At 41.4% G+C, this 17,299-nt stretch overlaps 1 protein-coding gene and 1 pseudogene across 3 annotated transcripts in view; one reads left to right on the top strand and one right to left on the bottom strand.

Moving 5' to 3' along the window:
* Positions 1-396: 396 nt before the first annotated feature.
* On the bottom strand, positions 397-961 carry LOC122445141 (annotated as a pseudogene).
* Positions 962-5,311: 4,350 nt separating this feature from the next.
* RASA2 (RAS p21 protein activator 2) overlaps positions 5,312-17,299 on the top strand; it is a 120,468-nt gene continuing 108,480 nt past the window's right edge. For 2 of the 3 annotated variants that reach the window (XM_043474236.1, XM_043474235.1), the window contains exon 1: positions 5,485-5,686. In XM_043474236.1, the coding sequence (XP_043330171.1) occupies positions 5,554-5,686 (133 nt within the window). In that variant the 5' untranslated portion in view covers positions 5,485-5,553. Of the gene's footprint in view, positions 5,331-5,484; positions 5,687-17,299 lie in introns of those variants that run through there. The other variant, XM_043474237.1, reaches the window with a different exon arrangement.

Genomic DNA, 17,299 nt, shown 5'->3' with positions numbered 1-17,299 from the left:
TCAGAGGAAGCTTTGGGCCAGTTCTGTAGCCAGCTCCTTTCTGGGCATGCGTGCTTAGTCACTTCAGTCATGCCCGACTCTTTGTGATCCCGTGGACTGTAGCCCACCAGGCACCTCGGTCCATGGGGATTCTCCAGGCAAGAATACTGGAGTGGGTTGCCAGGCTCTTCTCCACAGCTCCTTTCTACTGCCACCCAAGTCTCCCCTTTCTCCCTTCTCAGGGTTTGGAAGAACTCAAGGGTGTCATGTACCCAAGCCCCACTGCATTCTTCTCCCACAGCCCAAAAAACAGTGCCTCCTCTCCAAATAAATCAACTTTCAAAACAAATGAAGAGCTTAAGATGACATCAGTCTCCTTTGTCTAAGTCCTGGTGTTATGTGGATGAAAAGCAGCAGTCAGCCAGTTATGATCATGGTGAGAGATCCAAAGTCACTGTCAAATTTGTTAACATTTTCCATTTCTAAGCCATTTTTAAAGAAAATCATCTATGGGGTCACAGCATCCTCAGGGTAGTCCATCAAGCAACCCTGCCATCTGGATCATTTTCACCAATAAAGAACTGATAGTGTTTGAAATCAGCAAGGATGTGCTTGATTTGTTCTGCAGTCCTTGTCATAAAAGGTTTTACTCCTTCTGGTCTCTGTTCTTCAAATTTCCCTTTGATTGACTTCATGTAATCTTTGATGGCCTTCTTGTAGGCTTCCTAGAAGCTGGTTTCCTAGAAGTGATGGTTCATGACAATCATCGACACCAATGATTATTTACTGTACTTTTGGTTTCGTTGCCCTCTGGGCCTTCAGAGGAGGCATTTCCACCAATGAGCGAGTCATCAATGTTACCCTCTGTCCTACTGACCATCTTCCCCACCCCTCCAGACACAGCCTGTCCGTGACTTCCCAGATCTTGTAGATGTCTGGAAAACATCTTGTCATGGCTGATGAGGTCCTGGTAGATTGTCATGGTAGCAACTGGAGGGACATATCGGTGGTGCTAGCTTAGTAGGAGCACAGAGCTCAGAACTAGCGCAGCGCTGCTGGAGAAACACTGGAGTGAGATGGGGGGCAGCGGCAGAGTGGGCGGAAAAGTCCTATCCTTCTTTGATGACCCCTGGAGGTACAAACTCAAATGTGTACCAAGCAGGCAAGTGACAAAGCTCTTGGCCTCAGAAAACCTTAGCTATGTCTTCAGAGCATGAAAATCAGCTGGGCCCTGCTCTGGTTCCTGCCAACTGAACAGAGCATGCTTCCAGTGTTCAGAGTGAATGGACAAATACACCCAGACAAATATAGAAATTTCTTGAGTACAGAGTAAGGAGATGAGACAAGTGCATTATTGTCCAACTTTCCAGTTTTCTTTTCAGACCCATTATTGTATCAGTCTAAAATGACAGGAAGGGACTTCCCTGGCAGTCCCATGTTTAAGACTTGGCCTTCCAATGCTGGGGACTCAGGTTCGATCCTTGTTGGGAAGTTAAGATCCCACATGCCTCCTGGCCACAAAACCCAAAACATTAAAAAAAAAAAAGAAGAAGATAATGTAAAAAATTCAGTAAAGACTTTGTAAAAGATAAAATGACAAGAAAAGTCACTGTCCGCAGTTGAGGCGAAGTGGATATACCATCACAGTTTAAAAGGAAGGAGGCTAAGAAATGACTGAAGTCAGGCAGGCTTAAGGGCATAGACTGTGCCATGCTCCAACATTCTTGCCTTCAAGGTCCTGTTCCGGAAGCTGGGCAAACTCGAGAATATTTTTAATGGAGGAGCCAGAGGCTTTGGGATAAAAATTGGCATGTGTTTTTGAACACATCCCTGTTATGGCCCTGTTTGATTTTGAGGTAAACTGTTAAAAGTATGTTTTGAATATTCTGCAAAATATTCTGAAATGTTAAAGGTATTGCTTCACCTTTCACCACTGTAACTTATCAAAAAGAAAAAGGCCAGTTGCATTTAGAGGCAAGTTGTACAATGTAACCAAGTGCGTAATACTTGAGATACAAGTGAGATGAATATTAAAGCAAGTCATCAATGACCAAAGGAATTTGCCTCTCCACTAATTCTGCCTCATGAGTGTACAGCCCTATGGAAATGATCTACATTTCAATATTAAAAACAAGCACACTTCTCTTCCCAATGACTCACCAGAAAGAATGCAAATAAATAACTCAGGGCCAGCAGGTAGCCCTTATATTGCTGTTATGGGTTGGTGGGTGCTGACTCAAAACATTCCTCTATTTGGGGATTAGTTCCTAGCTGCAGGGCATATTCTTAATGAGTTCCCCTACTTTAGCCACCATAATGCCAGCCAACTTATGGCGAAATGACTGAATGGGTTAAAAACTTGTGAAGAAATAGGAAAGGGCAGAGTAGTGAATGGAGGGGGTAGAGATAGGAGTGAGGGCCTTTAAACACATTCATTAATAATTTGAGGAAGGAAGTGAAGGGCAAGTTTGTGTATGATGCAATATTGTTCCAGTTACTAAACATCATGAAGAAATGAGAGGAACTGTAGTTGAATTTAAAACACAATGCAAGGGCCATTAAGGGAGGGGGATACAACAGGCTTCTTGTCATAGTGAGTAAATCTTTTGAGTCTTGACAGAACCTTATTTCCCAAATATTTTACATTAAGGAAACAATGACTCTGCTAAAAATCTCTGCAAAGCAGACCAGTGCTAGCAAAAGAATATTAAAGTCCTTAAATGTTTATTCAGAAATAGAGTAGTTTAGGAATACTTTCAGATGGAGAAAAAAAATGGAGTTTCTAAGTTTTAGTGAAATAGTATGATAATTCTGAAATCTGCAACAGGAAGTCTGCCTGGGAGGGAAAGAGGGTAATTGTACACTTTATGTAAAATTGTTTTCAAACAGTTTAGTGACAGAGCTATGCACTTGGGGTTAAACTAGTGGAAAGACAGAAAATTAAGAGAATCTGTACAGATAATATTTTAAAGAAAGGAAGAAACCTTGAAAAACTAGCCTTCAATTTAAAATTACATGTTGTTATTAAGGTGTCCCATTCTTAACTATTTGGACAGGTATGAGAAGGAATAATAAATACAAATCAGAATTTCCCAAACAGGAACATTTCAAGTCTGCAGAGTGGAGGAATAAGTGAGCTAATATGATTCAAATCATTCATTCAAAAGATATTTATTGGGAGAGTTAAAAAAAATGAACCTAGAAGAAGAGATAAACAAGTACAGGTAACAAAACACCAGGTAGAAAACGAGTAATGCCACAAACAGGTACAAATCAGAACCTCTGTCCAAGAGAACCTCTTTCTGAGAGAAAAAAGGAGACGGATGGGGCAGTATTTGATCAGGGAGGAGGAAGAACCGTACTAAAAGAGTCAGGCTGGTTGGAAAAGTGGCTCAGTGTGGCGAGAGATGCAGAGTCAGGTAGGCCAGGTCCAGGACCAACCCTGAAGACTTGCCCAAGGAGTTTGAACTTTACTCTTCGTCATTTCTAGTACACTTTATGACCTGTAGTGCAGCTTGCTGCAGGCTGAAGGGATGAATAAAGCCACTGATGCTTTTTTGAGCAGACGCGTGACAAACTCCAATTTTTGTTTTAAAAAAAGATTAGGAGGTGTATAGGAGGGAGGAGAAGGATGGGAGATCAATTCTAAAAGTTTACTGAGTTAATCCTACTTCGTGCCCAGCATTCCATTAGATGCTTCACACACACATTCTCAATAATGATTTAATCCTGAGAAACACCCTTTGAAGACGGAAGAATAAGTATAAAATTCCCATTTTACTGTTAAAAAACAGGTTCAGAAAGGTTGCATAACTTTCCAAATGTCGCACATGTAAAAGTGATAGAAGTAGTCTCCAACCCGTTTGTTTCATAAGCTCCTTCTTTTTGAAAACACACACAGACTCTATAACACACTGACACTACTCAAATGAGGACAGGATGGTTTTAATAAGAACAATGACAGGGAATGGAAAGGAAGGAAGAGAGAGAAGAGATTTCAGCAGAGTCAGAAGTATGTGGCAACTGCAAACTGTATGGGGACAAGGGAGTCAAAAAAGAGTCTAAAGTTTCCAGTCCAGATAACACAATATGGCTGTGAACTCAGATCTGCAAATGAAGATAGGGAATTAAGTTTAGGGTCTATTGTTTGAAATGACAGAAACACATTCATACAAGAGGAGGCAGGTTCATTTTCTCCAACATGTGTAAAAATCACATAGAGGCCACTGCGAACCCACGCAGAATTTAAAGTGTCACTCCTAGGCCACAGAAGCATACCAAGGCCATTCTCTCTGGCTGTCCAGCCTTTGCACAGGTGGCCTCTGCTCCTTGGCAGCTTTCTGCCTCTCCCTGTCTTCAGTTCATCCCTCAGCCCATTTCCCAGGACAGCCTTCCCTGACTCCCCAGTTTAATCATCATAACTCTTTTCTCCCAGTGCCTCTGCCCTTTTCTGTGTCTCCTCCCAGATTGAGCAGCTGGAGGGCTGGGGCTGTCTTCACCTTGACATTGTGCAGTCTCTGAAGGTATCTATTGTTAAAGTCTGACCCTCAAAAAATATTAGTTGGCAGCCTGACTGATTGCTATTGTTGCCCTAGAAAACAACCCTACCCTGCCCTGTTAAGTCACAGTTTCTTCCTTCTTAGGACAGTGCAGTTAACCTCAAGACTAGGAAATCGTCTTCCTCCTCACATACCAGGCTATTATTCATGCAGTTTACTCACTGCAGAAAAGTTCCCTTGAAAAAAAAAAGCTAACAACTAGTCAAAGATTTACGAGCTTCCTAGTGTCAATCAACTTTTCAAACAGATCACTTCTGGGCTGGGGTGTGGGGAATGGAACCCTTCTTTGCTCTTTGTTTTCAAAATACCCAAGTGGTGGTAGAGGCTCTTCAAAATTCCTCTTTGGAAGGGTCTCAGGCGCTGCACTCAGGTTGTGCTTGGGAGTATGGACCTGTTTTTGAACCAGTTTTCGCAGAACAAACTTAAAAGTAAGAATTTCTCTCTGTGTAGTCTAGCTTGAGGTTGAGGGCATGTGGATATCACTGGGGAAGTGGGGGAGTCTCTAAGGCACCTCGGCTCCTTTTGAAAAAGGTAGCTTTGAGGTCCACTGGCAACTGTCAAATTCCATTGTGTTCTGTCCGCAGGGAGTTCCCTTGAGCGTTAGCCGTATAAATCCGCTGATGGGGCGGAGGGGGGGCGGGGTACGGAAACTAATTCCCAGAAGGGTTTGGGGAATCTCGGGAGGGCTGGGGTTTTCTCAGTAGGGTTTTAAGGTTGCTCACAGCCACGGCTTGGAGCCACACTTGGCTAGAGTGTGGGCTTCTACAAGGCTAAGTCGAGGAAACGCACGAGGTGGGTTCGCGCGGGGCTGTCGGGGCTCGGCGGAGCGGGGGCGGTGACTGTGGGGCCGCGGGGTGGGGCGGGGGCGGGGGCGGGGCGAGGCGGGGCGGGGCTAGCCAGGCCGAGGTCCGGGGCGGAGCCAGGCGCGCGGCTCGCCCTCGCGGAGGCCGCTGGCTGGGCTCCGCCTCGCCGGGCTACGCAGGCGGCGGGGCTGCGGCACAGGCCGGGCGGCACCATGGCGGCGGCGGCGCCTGATGCTCCTGCGGGTTTTTCCGAGGCGCCGGTTCCGACTGCGACGGCAGAGCCAAAGGCCGGGGGCGAGGACAGTCGTGAGGTCCGAGTGCTGCAGAGCCTGCGGGGCAAGATCTGTAAGCGGGGGCCGGGGTGAGGGAACCGACCCGGCTGCGACGGCGGCCGCGGGGCTGAGGGGGCGGCGGGCGCGCGGGGGTGGCGGCGCCGGGACCGCGGGGCCGAGAGGGGCCTGGCCGGGGCCGTCCGAGGCGCGCGGGAAGGGCCGGCACGAGAGTCTGGAAGTGAGGGTGTGTTGGAGGGAGGCGTCGCTCAGACGGGGCGGCGTGGGCTGAGGCTGCCCCTGTGCGGGGAATTTGCCGGGGACGGGGATGGAGGGGGGCTGCTGGGGGCAGCGCCCGCGCGAGGGGCTTGGCTTTGGGGCGCGGCCTGGACAAGGGGACGCCCCCGCCCGGGGTGCGGCCGGGGGCGCGGGCCGGGGGCGTGAGGAGCTTCCGGCTGTCCTCCGACGCAGGCCTCCAGGAGGCTGAGGGCGTCGGGAGCCGCACCGTGGTGGGAGCCGGGCAGTAATTACCGGGGGGCGCGGCCGGAGGAGGAGGGCGTGGAAGGGGGGCTGGCCCGAGGGGAGGGGGCTGCCTGTTTTTCTGGGTTCTCGAGGTTGGAGAAGGCGCCCAGAGCTAGAGGAAGAGAGACGCCCCGGGACTCGAGTGGCCGCACGGGTGCTCGAGAGTGAGCGCGCCGGGAGGGGTTGGGGCCGGACACCTGTACTCGCCCCACCTCGCTGCGGCGGGGACTTGAATCGAGAGACAGCGTGACTGACAGGGACTTGAGGCAGGATGTAGTGGCTTCCTGTGAGCAGGTCTCAAAACACAGTCATCCAGCCCGCACTTAACCCACTTAATTCCTTTCTTTCTCATGCATTTAATTGTTTGTGAGTAAGCCAACCTACTTGCCTTCACATTTTTACTCAGAGGCCCCGAGTATTTCTATAGACAGACTATTTGAGTTCAGTCATTTGGACATTTATTAAAAAAAAAAAAAATGACCCTTCGACTTTCGATTGCCAGTTTTTTTTCATAGACTACTATGAAATACTACTACTATTATTCAGAAGAAACGCTTTGGGGGGGGGCTATTTGTAATTTATATCAAATACAGCTTATTTTTGCTTTGGTCGATAATTAGCTTTGCTTCCTTGATTCTGTATCCTCAGATTGGAAACATGCTTCATATTTCATGTAAATAGCCCTTAGTCATGAGTACTTTTTACCTTGAAGAAAATCAGATTGCTTTAATATGGTTAACAACGCTCTTTCTTGCACAGGGTGTAAAATTTTCCTCTTTCCTAATAGTGATACTATTAATTGAATTTAAATTACCCCACTTTCCTTTTTTCAAGTTGCTCCCGCTTTCAAGAATTTGGGATTTTATTAAACCTCAGAAGCAGACATCTTAAATTCTCTCACCTTTTTATTTCCACAAGTAGTCCTGGGGTTCTTAAGAGAGTACAGTTCTTAAAACCTGGAAAAAATGACAGCAGAGAAGATCTTGTCAGTATCTGAGTTCCCAACATAACCTTCCAGGATATAAAATGTTTTCAGTATTCAAATTAAGTATTATGCTTAATATTTCATAAATCTAATATTTGGGAAAACTATAAATGAATGAGTAGAGCACGTCTTGATCTAGTTTTTCAGATTTTCACTGCTTTATATTTTAGTGGCACTCAATGTTAGGCAACATCTATTGGAGCCTTGCTAATTTATATAGCTGCAGGTTGTACCGTGGAACTACATATACACATGTCTTGGAGTTGAGAGAGTTGGGCCCTTTTCCAGGAGTTAGCTGCCCCACACCACATTCTCACCTCCTCCATGGCAAAGGTAGCACAGTAAATGATAACATTGTGAGTGAAACTCTAGCCTACAAATGAAAAAACACAACTTTGTTTCTATGGGAGAGAGCAGCTCCACTCCCCAGACTTGGAGATTGAACATCTTATTGCCCAGAATGCTATTACCTCTTTAGCCATAGTTAAAGTATTACATCTGTTATCTCAAGTCAGTTTCTTGCTTTTTGAATTGCTCAGCTTATAGCTCAGGTCATGGAATGTCCGAAAAAGGTATTAGGATACTTATTTAGGAAGGTTCTCTTTATTTCCTTCTCTGTTTTCTTTTCCCTCCTTTTAGCTGGTCAGTTGACCTTCAGAACCTGTGAAGAGATGCAGTTTTCTGTTTCCCTGAAACTGACATGTGGGTTTTGCAGGTTGGGCGCTGGGGGGCTGGAAGAGTCATTATTAGCAGGTGCTGAAGTCAGAGAAATGGGATGATAGTGGTTCTGACAATGCAGATATTAAGCGGCTTGGGGGTGGGGGCAAGCTTGTCAGCTCTCCTCTTCACAGTGCTGGGAGACCTTGGAGCCACTGGCCTGGAGATGTGCTGGCAGATTGCAAACTGCTGATTGAGAGCCTCTGACTTGGGGAATTAGAGATTCATAGGTCTGAAAGTGAGCCTGAAAGGAAATGTCCTGTTTCCTGGACTTGGACCCTTCAACTCCAAATTGTGCCAGCATAAAGTGAGGAGGAGTGGGTTTGTATATATATATATATACACACACACACACACACACACACACAGACGTACACACACGCACACATATATACATATGTATGTATATATTTATGGGGCTTCCCCAGTGGCTCAGCAATTCCTGTGAATTGCTCCTGCAATTCAGGAGATGCTGGTTCCATCCCTGGGTCAGGAAGATCCCCTGGAGGAGGGCATGGTAACCTACTCCATTATTCTTGCCTGGAAAATTCCATGGATCTTTAGACATTTCATTCCAGTATTTATTAATTTCCCCACATCCCATATAATTTTCACATACATTTCCCACATATTCCTCAAGGTGAAATGACATTTTGTGGTCACTCCCCAACAGTCAACTTTTATTTGCAAATCCAGGGTTGCCATAGTATTTGAGCTTATATGCTGATCCCCAGTTCCCTGAGGTCATCTTAGTGCAGTAGGAAACCACGGCAGCTCCAAATATTAATAATCAGGGGGCAGGTTTGGTTGTTGGATGTCCCAGTTGTCGTATGAACCTTTGATACAGGAAAGTTAAGGTTGTACTCCATACTCCATCCTTTCATCTGAACTCCTGTGCAGTGAGTGTACTAGTATGTTAGACTTCTAGAACCACTTTGGCCCCAGCCCTCTAAAAACAGCATACATAAGTGAAAGATAGGGATTAGGGCTTTCTCCGTTATACTCTCAGGGTTCATGCTCTTACTGTGTGATGTTCTCCTTTTTGGTTAAGTTTGCTCTGATCCAGTTAAATCACGTTGTAAAAATGTTGCTCAAAGAGACCATGCTGCCTTATACATGGATTTACCTGCTCAAGGGAGACCAGATTGATAAGGGAGCCAATGAGGATTTGTGTGAATGTTGAGATGTGTGGTACAGTATGAGATCTGTGGGACCGTGATGTGTCCCAGAACTTACATGTTCTCCCTGGTGTCTTCAGATGAAGAATGACCAAGACTGTTTGACAAAGTAGGATGTGTAGGGTCTGGTTAAGTGCTTGAGTTTTCTTGGTCAGGTGAGTCGCCTCGATTTGATTCTTCACTTAATTTCTGACTTTTGTTAACTCTGTGTGTCTCTGTATTCTTGTGTGTAAAGTGGGGGTAATAAAACACCTCTATCTCATAGGATTGATTTGAGGATTAAATAAAACCCCCTCTCTGATTGTTTCTCTTTCTCCTCCCAAGGAGATGAATCAGAGTTGGACCATCTCTTAGGAAGGAGTAAAGTAGTAAATAAAAACTAGTGTTTATGTTCTTGTCCAACATGTGCTAGCATTTCCTGGTGTACAAAGCTGATTAAAATGAATAGTCCTGAATTCTGTTTCATACATTGTTAATTATTATTCATGTGACTTTGGGCAGCTCACTTAACCTTTGTCATCTTTAAAATGGGAATAAATGCCTCATCACTAGGCATTTTTACTTGTTGTTCCCTTTGCTCGGGAGTGCCTTCTCCTTTCCTCCACCCCATATTTATGTCAGGGAACCCCTGTTCATCTTTCAAAAGCTTTCTCCATGTGATCTCCTAACCAGAGCCTTTTGGGGGAGCATTGGTACCTTTATTCCTGGAGAGACTGTGTTAGGCCTTTGTACTGCTGGGGGATCACAGTTTGTTGTTGATTTCCTTATTACAGCACATTTTATAGAAATTATTTATTATACTGTGAATTCTTCCAAGATAGAATTCATCCTTGTTCATGTTCTTTTTTTTTTTTTTTAATATCCAGGTGTCAGCATGGTGCCTAGAACAAAATCGGCCTTTAGAAAATGCCTTACTTCTCTATATTATCCTGAGGGAGATTTTAGATACATGCTAGACATGAAAGTGTTCTGTAAATTTTACAGCTAAGCAAACTAGAAGATTATTGAAAGAAAACTACATGGACCTGTGACAGGAAGTTCATCCCTTTCAAAAATCACACTGCCAGGTGACCTTAGGTTTGAACTGTTGCCAAAGTAACCTCATTAGGAAAAGTATTAAATTTTTCTAAATGCTCAGATTGCTTGTTATTAGGGGATTGAATATTGTTACCTGACTGTATTCCATGAATATTGTTACTAATTGGTCCTGAGCCTGTAAAAGAAAAATCTCATAATCCCACCTTACACATTAGATGTTTTTGTCATGGCAGGTTTAATTTTTTTGGTAATAAAATACAAAACTAAGACAATTTATTGACCATGCAATAGAATTGAGGAGAGATTAAAAAGAGTATATTCATGCTGAGAATTTATTATTATCAGATTTTTGAAATGAGATGTTATTTAATAAGTTAGTAGAGAGAGGTTAAAAAGGGTTTGTTCATGCCAAGAACTCATTATTGTCAGAAATTTGAAATGAGATGATGAGTTATTTACGATGGAGGAAGAATCCATCTTTCAGATGGATAGAAATGAGAGAAAAGGGTTCTTTGTAAAAGTTCACAGCGCAGTCTGCTAATCATTTGCTCTGAGGAAGACAGGAGGTAAACCTCAATGAGTTCATAGAATTTTTTTAGGACTCTTTGAATAGACTCTCAAGAGACTGTGGAACTAATGTAGCTAAAATAAAACTATTGCTTTATCCTTTAATCGTAGATGCTAATCCTATTTCTTGTTAATGTGCTTTATGAAATTATTTGACTATAATAGCAGATTATGTTTTACCTGCCCTACTAATGAAATTCTGTGTGCTTTTGAGAGCTGCTAACAGTTTTGTTGTAATGACTTAATGTAAATTAAGAAACTTTTATGTATATTAAGAAATTTCTGTGGTAATCTTTAGTTTTGTATGTCATTGTCACCAAAAATCCCTAGCTAAAATAATACACTTTATAAGGTTATACTGAGAGAAGGCAATGGCAACCCACTCCAGTATTCTTGCCTGGAGAATCCCAGGGACAGAGGAGCCTGGTGGGCTACTGTCTATGGGGTCACACAGAGTCGGACACGACTGAAGTGACTTAGCAGCAGCAGCAGCATAAGGCCATACTAGTACAACTCATGCAAACATGAGTGTAAAGTACTTGATAAATTTGTTACTGTGAACTTAGCTCTAAGAATATCATTAATGACAGAATGAGTTTGGGCAAATTCTTTAACTTTGCTGAGCTTGTTTTCTTACTTGTAAAATGAGAGGTCTGGATGTGGTCTTTCACGTTCCTTCCAGCACTGAGTCTTTGTTGCGTTTTAACTTGAACCAGTTAGTTTAAGGTAGCACATCAGGTGCTTTTATTTTAGTGCTTAAATGTATTTAGTATACTTACTGTGTATGATATGTAGTATTTTTAAAAACTTACTTAAGATTTACTAGATAAGATTGTTTGAATCCTAACAATTTTTTTTTTTTCTGTGACTGTTCCTTTACTCAGCAGTACTCAATGCATATCTGAGTTTCTTTGAGGACCCTAGCCTACTAGACTATGAAATGGGCCTGAGCGGTGAATGAGATGAAAAAAGGTTCTTACTAGTTTATCCTAAAGTGATAGTTTCTTTTAGACACCTGTACTCTTAGAGAATTATAGACGGTTAGATGGGGGAGGTGGAGAACACATCTTGTTCAGTCCTCTCACTTCACAGATGAAGAAGTTGACACTCAGAAACTCCATTAATGGCTTGCTGGGTGTTAGTCCACTGCTATCAGCTTTTGCTAAAATGCTACATAGGATGAATTCATTAGTATGAGTGTTGCAAAGGTACTGTGTTTAGTGTATGAAGATTACACTGCCTATCTAATGATAATATCCAGAAGTAGTAATAGATTTTCAGTGTACCATCTACACACTCTCATCTGTTCCTTTTTAAGAACTGTGTGAAGTGGTTAGCGTTAGCAGTGAAACTGTGTTTGTAATTTAAGTAGAGATTGAGCCTGGATGTTTACCTGTTTGTGTCATGCTCTGAACTCAGTTGTTTTCAGACTTGACTGTCCATCAGTGTCACCTGTGAACTTAGGAGAATGCTGATGTGCAGGCTTTACTCCAGACCTACTAACTCAGAGTCTCTGGGTGGTACTTGGACATCTGTAGGTTTAAAACATTCTGCAGGGGTGGGCAGCTAGAATGGTGAGCCTCTGCTTTTACCCATTGAACAGACTAGCCACCTACTACCTGAATGATAGCAACCTGCTGTGCATGACCATTTAAAAGATACCAGTAGAAATTTCAGTGTGATTACAGGGAGGTTTTCATTTGATTGTTTTTAAATGTTTTCCCTTCATTTGATTAGATAGTACAAATACTTGGTACCATATTCAAAAGGTAAGTAATGGTATCCATTAAAAAGTTAACTCTTTTCACTTCTTTTATCCTCTAGTCATTCCCTTCCCAGAAGCAAGCGTTACCAGTTTCTTGTGTATCTGTACAGAGTTTATTTAGGCACTTACACTTAAATGTATGAGTATTAGTATCTTTCTCACCAATATACACATCACAACAAAATATACACATGGTTTGCATCTTGCTTTTTTATACTTAATGGTAATCTGAAGATTTTTCACAAATAAGTGTGTGTGTGTGTGTGTATATGTATATATACACACACATATATGATTTGCTTTGCCTGTGTGCTCAGTCCTGTCCCACTCTTTGTGACCCATTGACTGTAGCCCGCCACGCTCCTCTGAACTTGAGATTTCCCAGACAAGAATACTGTAAGAATTTCTGCTCTAGCGGATCTTCCCGACCCAAGAATCGAATCCGCGTCTCTTATGTCTTCTACATTAGCAAGCAAGTTCTTTACTACTGAGTCACCTGGGAAGCCCCACATATATGTGAGATCTCACACACACACACACACACACACACGAGATGGGGGTGTGTGTGAGGGAAACTACCTCATTTTTTAATAGCTGCATAAAATTTCATCATCTCAATACACCACAGTTTATATAGCCAGTCCCCTATTGATGGACATTTAGATTTTTTCTGATGTTTGCTATTACAAACTTTACTGAGTAAATAAATAGGTATGTTATTTTTAATATTTTTTAAAAATATTAAAGCTTATTAATATATAAATAAATATGTTATTTTTAATATGATTGCATGTGTCTGTAGGATAAATTCCTAGATATTAAGTTGATGAATTGAGTGGTGTGTGCATTTTTACTTTAGAAAGACAGTGCCAAATCGCTTTTCATAGAAACTATAACAATATATGCTCCCATCAGCAATGTATGAATGCCTATTTCTTTATACCCCCATACTGTGTATTTTAAAACTTCTTGATCTTTACTTGTCTATAAGATGAAAAGGAACACTAATTTTTAGTTTTAATTTGCACTTCTAAAACAAAGTTGAGAATCTCTTCATATTTTTAAGAGTTATTTTTATTTCCATTTTTTGGTGTTGATTTGGTTTGCCTTTTTTCCTGCTGAATTATCAGTCTTCTTACTAATTTGTGGGAATTATGCAGTAAGGAAGTTAGTTGTTTTTTAGTGGAAAGATTTTTTAAATTTAGATGTTTTGACTGATGTCTGCTTGTATTCTTGAGGAGAGTTGGTTGTGAGAGCCAATGAGGGGAGTCTTGTTGGTTTCGTCTACTTAAATAATTTCTGATATTAGAATAGAGATGGAGAAAGAACTGTTTGAGGAAAAGTAAGTGAAGAATTACCATAAACAGGTACTAAAACATAAACAATAGATTGGGAGAAGATATTTGCAGCAAATTTTACAGACAAAAAGAAAACTCTTATATAACACTTAAACTGTGTACCAAGCACTGTTTTAAAGCACTTTAAGTATTTCAGCTAACTTAACCCTCATGGTGACTGTAAGTACAGTTATTATCCCCATTTTTACAGATGAGGAAACTGAGGCATGGAATAGCTAAACTAAGTAACTTGCCAAGATCTGTCAGCTAGTGAGCCCTAGGCAGACTGGCTCTATTACTCTTAACCTACTATCTATACTCCCTATTTGTTCATATCCAGAATATATAAAAAGTTCATCCAAATTTTTGAAAGGAAAAGACCATTAGAAAAATAAAGGATATAAGTAGGCATTCCACGGAAAAGATACAAAAGGCCATAAACATAAAAAAATACTGGAAAGGTTTGACAAAAATTAATCAGGGAAATAAAATTTTAAAAAGTCATCAGTTTGTGAAAAAACAAAAGCTCATTAATTTCAGTATTTGGTGAAAGTTTTTCTTTCTTTCTGTTGCCTGGGTTTAAATTGGAAAGCAATATTGGAGAGCATTTTTCCATTATCTGTTAAAAATTTAAATGTGTATTGGGCTTCCCTGGTAGCTCAGCTGGTAAAGAATCTGCCTGCAATGCAGGAGACCCTGGTTTGATTCCTGGGTCAGGAAGATCCACTGGAGAAGGGATAGGCTACCCACTCCAGTATTCTTGGGCTTTCTTGGTGACTTAGATGATAATCTCACCTGCAGTGCAGGAGACCTGGGTTCGATCCTCCTCCCACCCTCTGGAGGAGGGCATGCAACCCACTCCAGTATTATTGCCTGGAGAATCCTCATGGACAGAGGAGCGTGGAGGGCTACCGTCTGTGGGTTCACAAAGTTAGACATGACTGAGCAACTAAGTACAGCGCAGCACAGCACACCCTAATCATTTCTACTTCTACATATCTGCCCTACAGAAACACTTACACATTTGCAAAAGAGGTATATACAAAGATGTTTATTGTTACCTTGTTGGTAAAAAAACAAAACAGAGGCAACTTAAGTGTCCATCAGTAGGAAAATGACTAAATAGTATATTCATATATGTATTTTATAACAGCTAAAAAGAATGAGATGTATCTATAGTGTGAAAGGAAAGAACTTCAAGAAGTATTATTGTGGAAAAAAGAAGCCTCATTAAGGTGATATGTATAGTTTATATGTATCTTATCTTCTTTATATGTGTATGGAAAAATGGACAGAAAGATGTTTGAAAAGATGAACAACATTAGTTGTCAGTGGTGGACAAAGGGAATTGGCCTTATAATGATTTACTTTTCTAGGAAGTATATTTATGTATGAGCTATGTTATCGAAAAAATGACTATTTGTATAAATGAATTTGATCCAGTATTAGTCTTACGCTGTAAGAGCCTCTCTTTCTTTAACTGTTGAAGAGTATTCTGTCTGCAAAAACAGTAACCACAGGTTAGGTTGGATAACATTTTGAGTGCACATAAAGACAGTTTTTCTCTGAAGTTTTTGGGTAACTGATATAACTTCACACCCACAAAACTGTAAGAATAATATAGTGAATTCCTATTTGCTCTGCCTGTTTTCAACAGTTCTTTGCATTCAGAAAGTTGACTTTAAAAAAGTTCAGTGTTTCAGAGGAATGTAGTAAAAAGAATAATTCCAATCCCTTAAAATACTTTTAACATGTGTGTGAGTGGTACAGAACCTTTTCATTTTGAATTTGGACAGTTTTACTTTATTAGAATATTTTCCTAGTGAATGGGGGAAGTGGACTAATATTTATCATTTACTCTTTTCCAGACACTTTCCAGGATATTTTGTAAATTATTTCATTTAATTCAATTTCATGAAGAAATTTGTGATTAATTCCAGTTTTAGCAAAGGAGCACACAGAAAGGTTATTTGCTTAGGGTTCAGTGGGGCAGAGCCAGGTATTCAGAAGGTCTTTAAGACATTAAAGTCCATGTCTTTTTCTCTGTCAGGTTGCCTGTCATGGCATATTGGGAAGAGCTGATGACATTTCTTTTGTCAAGAAGTTGATAATTATCCCTAGATTGGTTCTGTCTAAAATAATGGATAGTCAATAAAGTTGAAATGCTATAAAAATTTATATTTAGTTCTGTTTTGAGGATTCACAAAAAAATGTTACTCTTCTAACGGCTTGACTATGCTCATGTGAGTTTTCTGCATGTTAATTGTTCCCTTAGAACACAACACTCACATACATGCACCTGTGTGGTGCAACTTCTTCATATCTTTTATTTAAAAAAACAAAACAAAAACACTCTAGGTCACGACTGAATCCCGTTTTAGCTTCCTGAATGCTGTTACTAGAAATAGTAGCCTTATCCCATGTATGACTTGTCCAAGTAGCCCTTAGTTCTGCCACCACCTGGCTATGGTCTTTAATTTGCTTGCCATAGGAGGCTCTCTTGGTCAGCTCAAAAGCCTCTAAAGATTCATGTTGCCATAGGGACCACTGGTCTGTCCTTGGAGAGCTTTCTACCATATGTGCTTCGGAGTTTGGGTTGCTACTCGAGAAGGGGGCTGCAGGAAGCTTCGGGATCAGCACACGTTCACAACTGAAACCAGAAGTGGGCAAGGCAAACCACAGGAAGATCCTGCCTGCAACTTGGTGACGTCTCTCTATAACCCATGGACATTTCCTGGCAGTACCTTGCGAAACTTGTCTTTTCATGTGCAGTAGTTTGTTCTGAACTGAGCTTCAGTCAGAGGTGATTAATATGATAGCAGTATAGATAAGTGTATGATTATTATGCACATGACTTGTGTAAAACAATCGGACTCTAATTACATCCTGTAGATTTTCACACCGAAGAGCTGCATCTTAACCTCGTAGGACATTTTTGAGGAGTTGCCGTGGAATTCATGCTTTAACCTTGGCTTTCTGCCTTGTCAAGAATTGTTCAGGTATTAAAACCACCGAGCAGTTCTTGGCTCACCACCTGAACTGTGCTGGATTCTGGGAGTCCTTTGCCTACTCAAGTGCTTGCTCAGTGCTGTTACCTTGTTTGTGTTTTACTAGTAATTGCACAGTACCTTATTTTCATGATGGAGCAGGAGTGCAGTATTGGTGACACTTTATTATTCTCTATTTATTTAACCTCCAGGTCCCAGGTTAATATCAAATAATGGCCATTCTTAGGTAGAATCAGATTTCTGATAATAATTATATAATGTGTTGATTTTTTAAGGTTGCCCATCGAATGGGATTATAGAATCTCAGATGACATTTTTTTTTTAAAGTAATTTTTCATCTACTGGGAGTGAGAAAAGCTGCTTGACAATCCAGTTCTCTGATCATGTTAATTTATACACTAGAAACCCTACTTACTAGATATTCCAGCAGTCTCCATATGCCTATTAGTGACTCATTCTCTGCCTGAATAATATCGCAAATATAAATGTCTGTCTGTTCAGTGGTGCTTTTAAAATGACAACTCAAGATGAGGGAAGTAATAGCCATGTAAGTTTGTCTCTCTTCAGTAGTT

Source organism: Cervus canadensis, chromosome 7 (genome assembly GCF_019320065.1).
Source record: "Cervus canadensis isolate Bull #8, Minnesota chromosome 7, ASM1932006v1, whole genome shotgun sequence".
Classification (NCBI taxonomy): Eukaryota; Metazoa; Chordata; class Mammalia; order Artiodactyla; family Cervidae; genus Cervus; species Cervus canadensis.
This window is presented reverse-complemented; position numbering and strand designations above follow the sequence as displayed.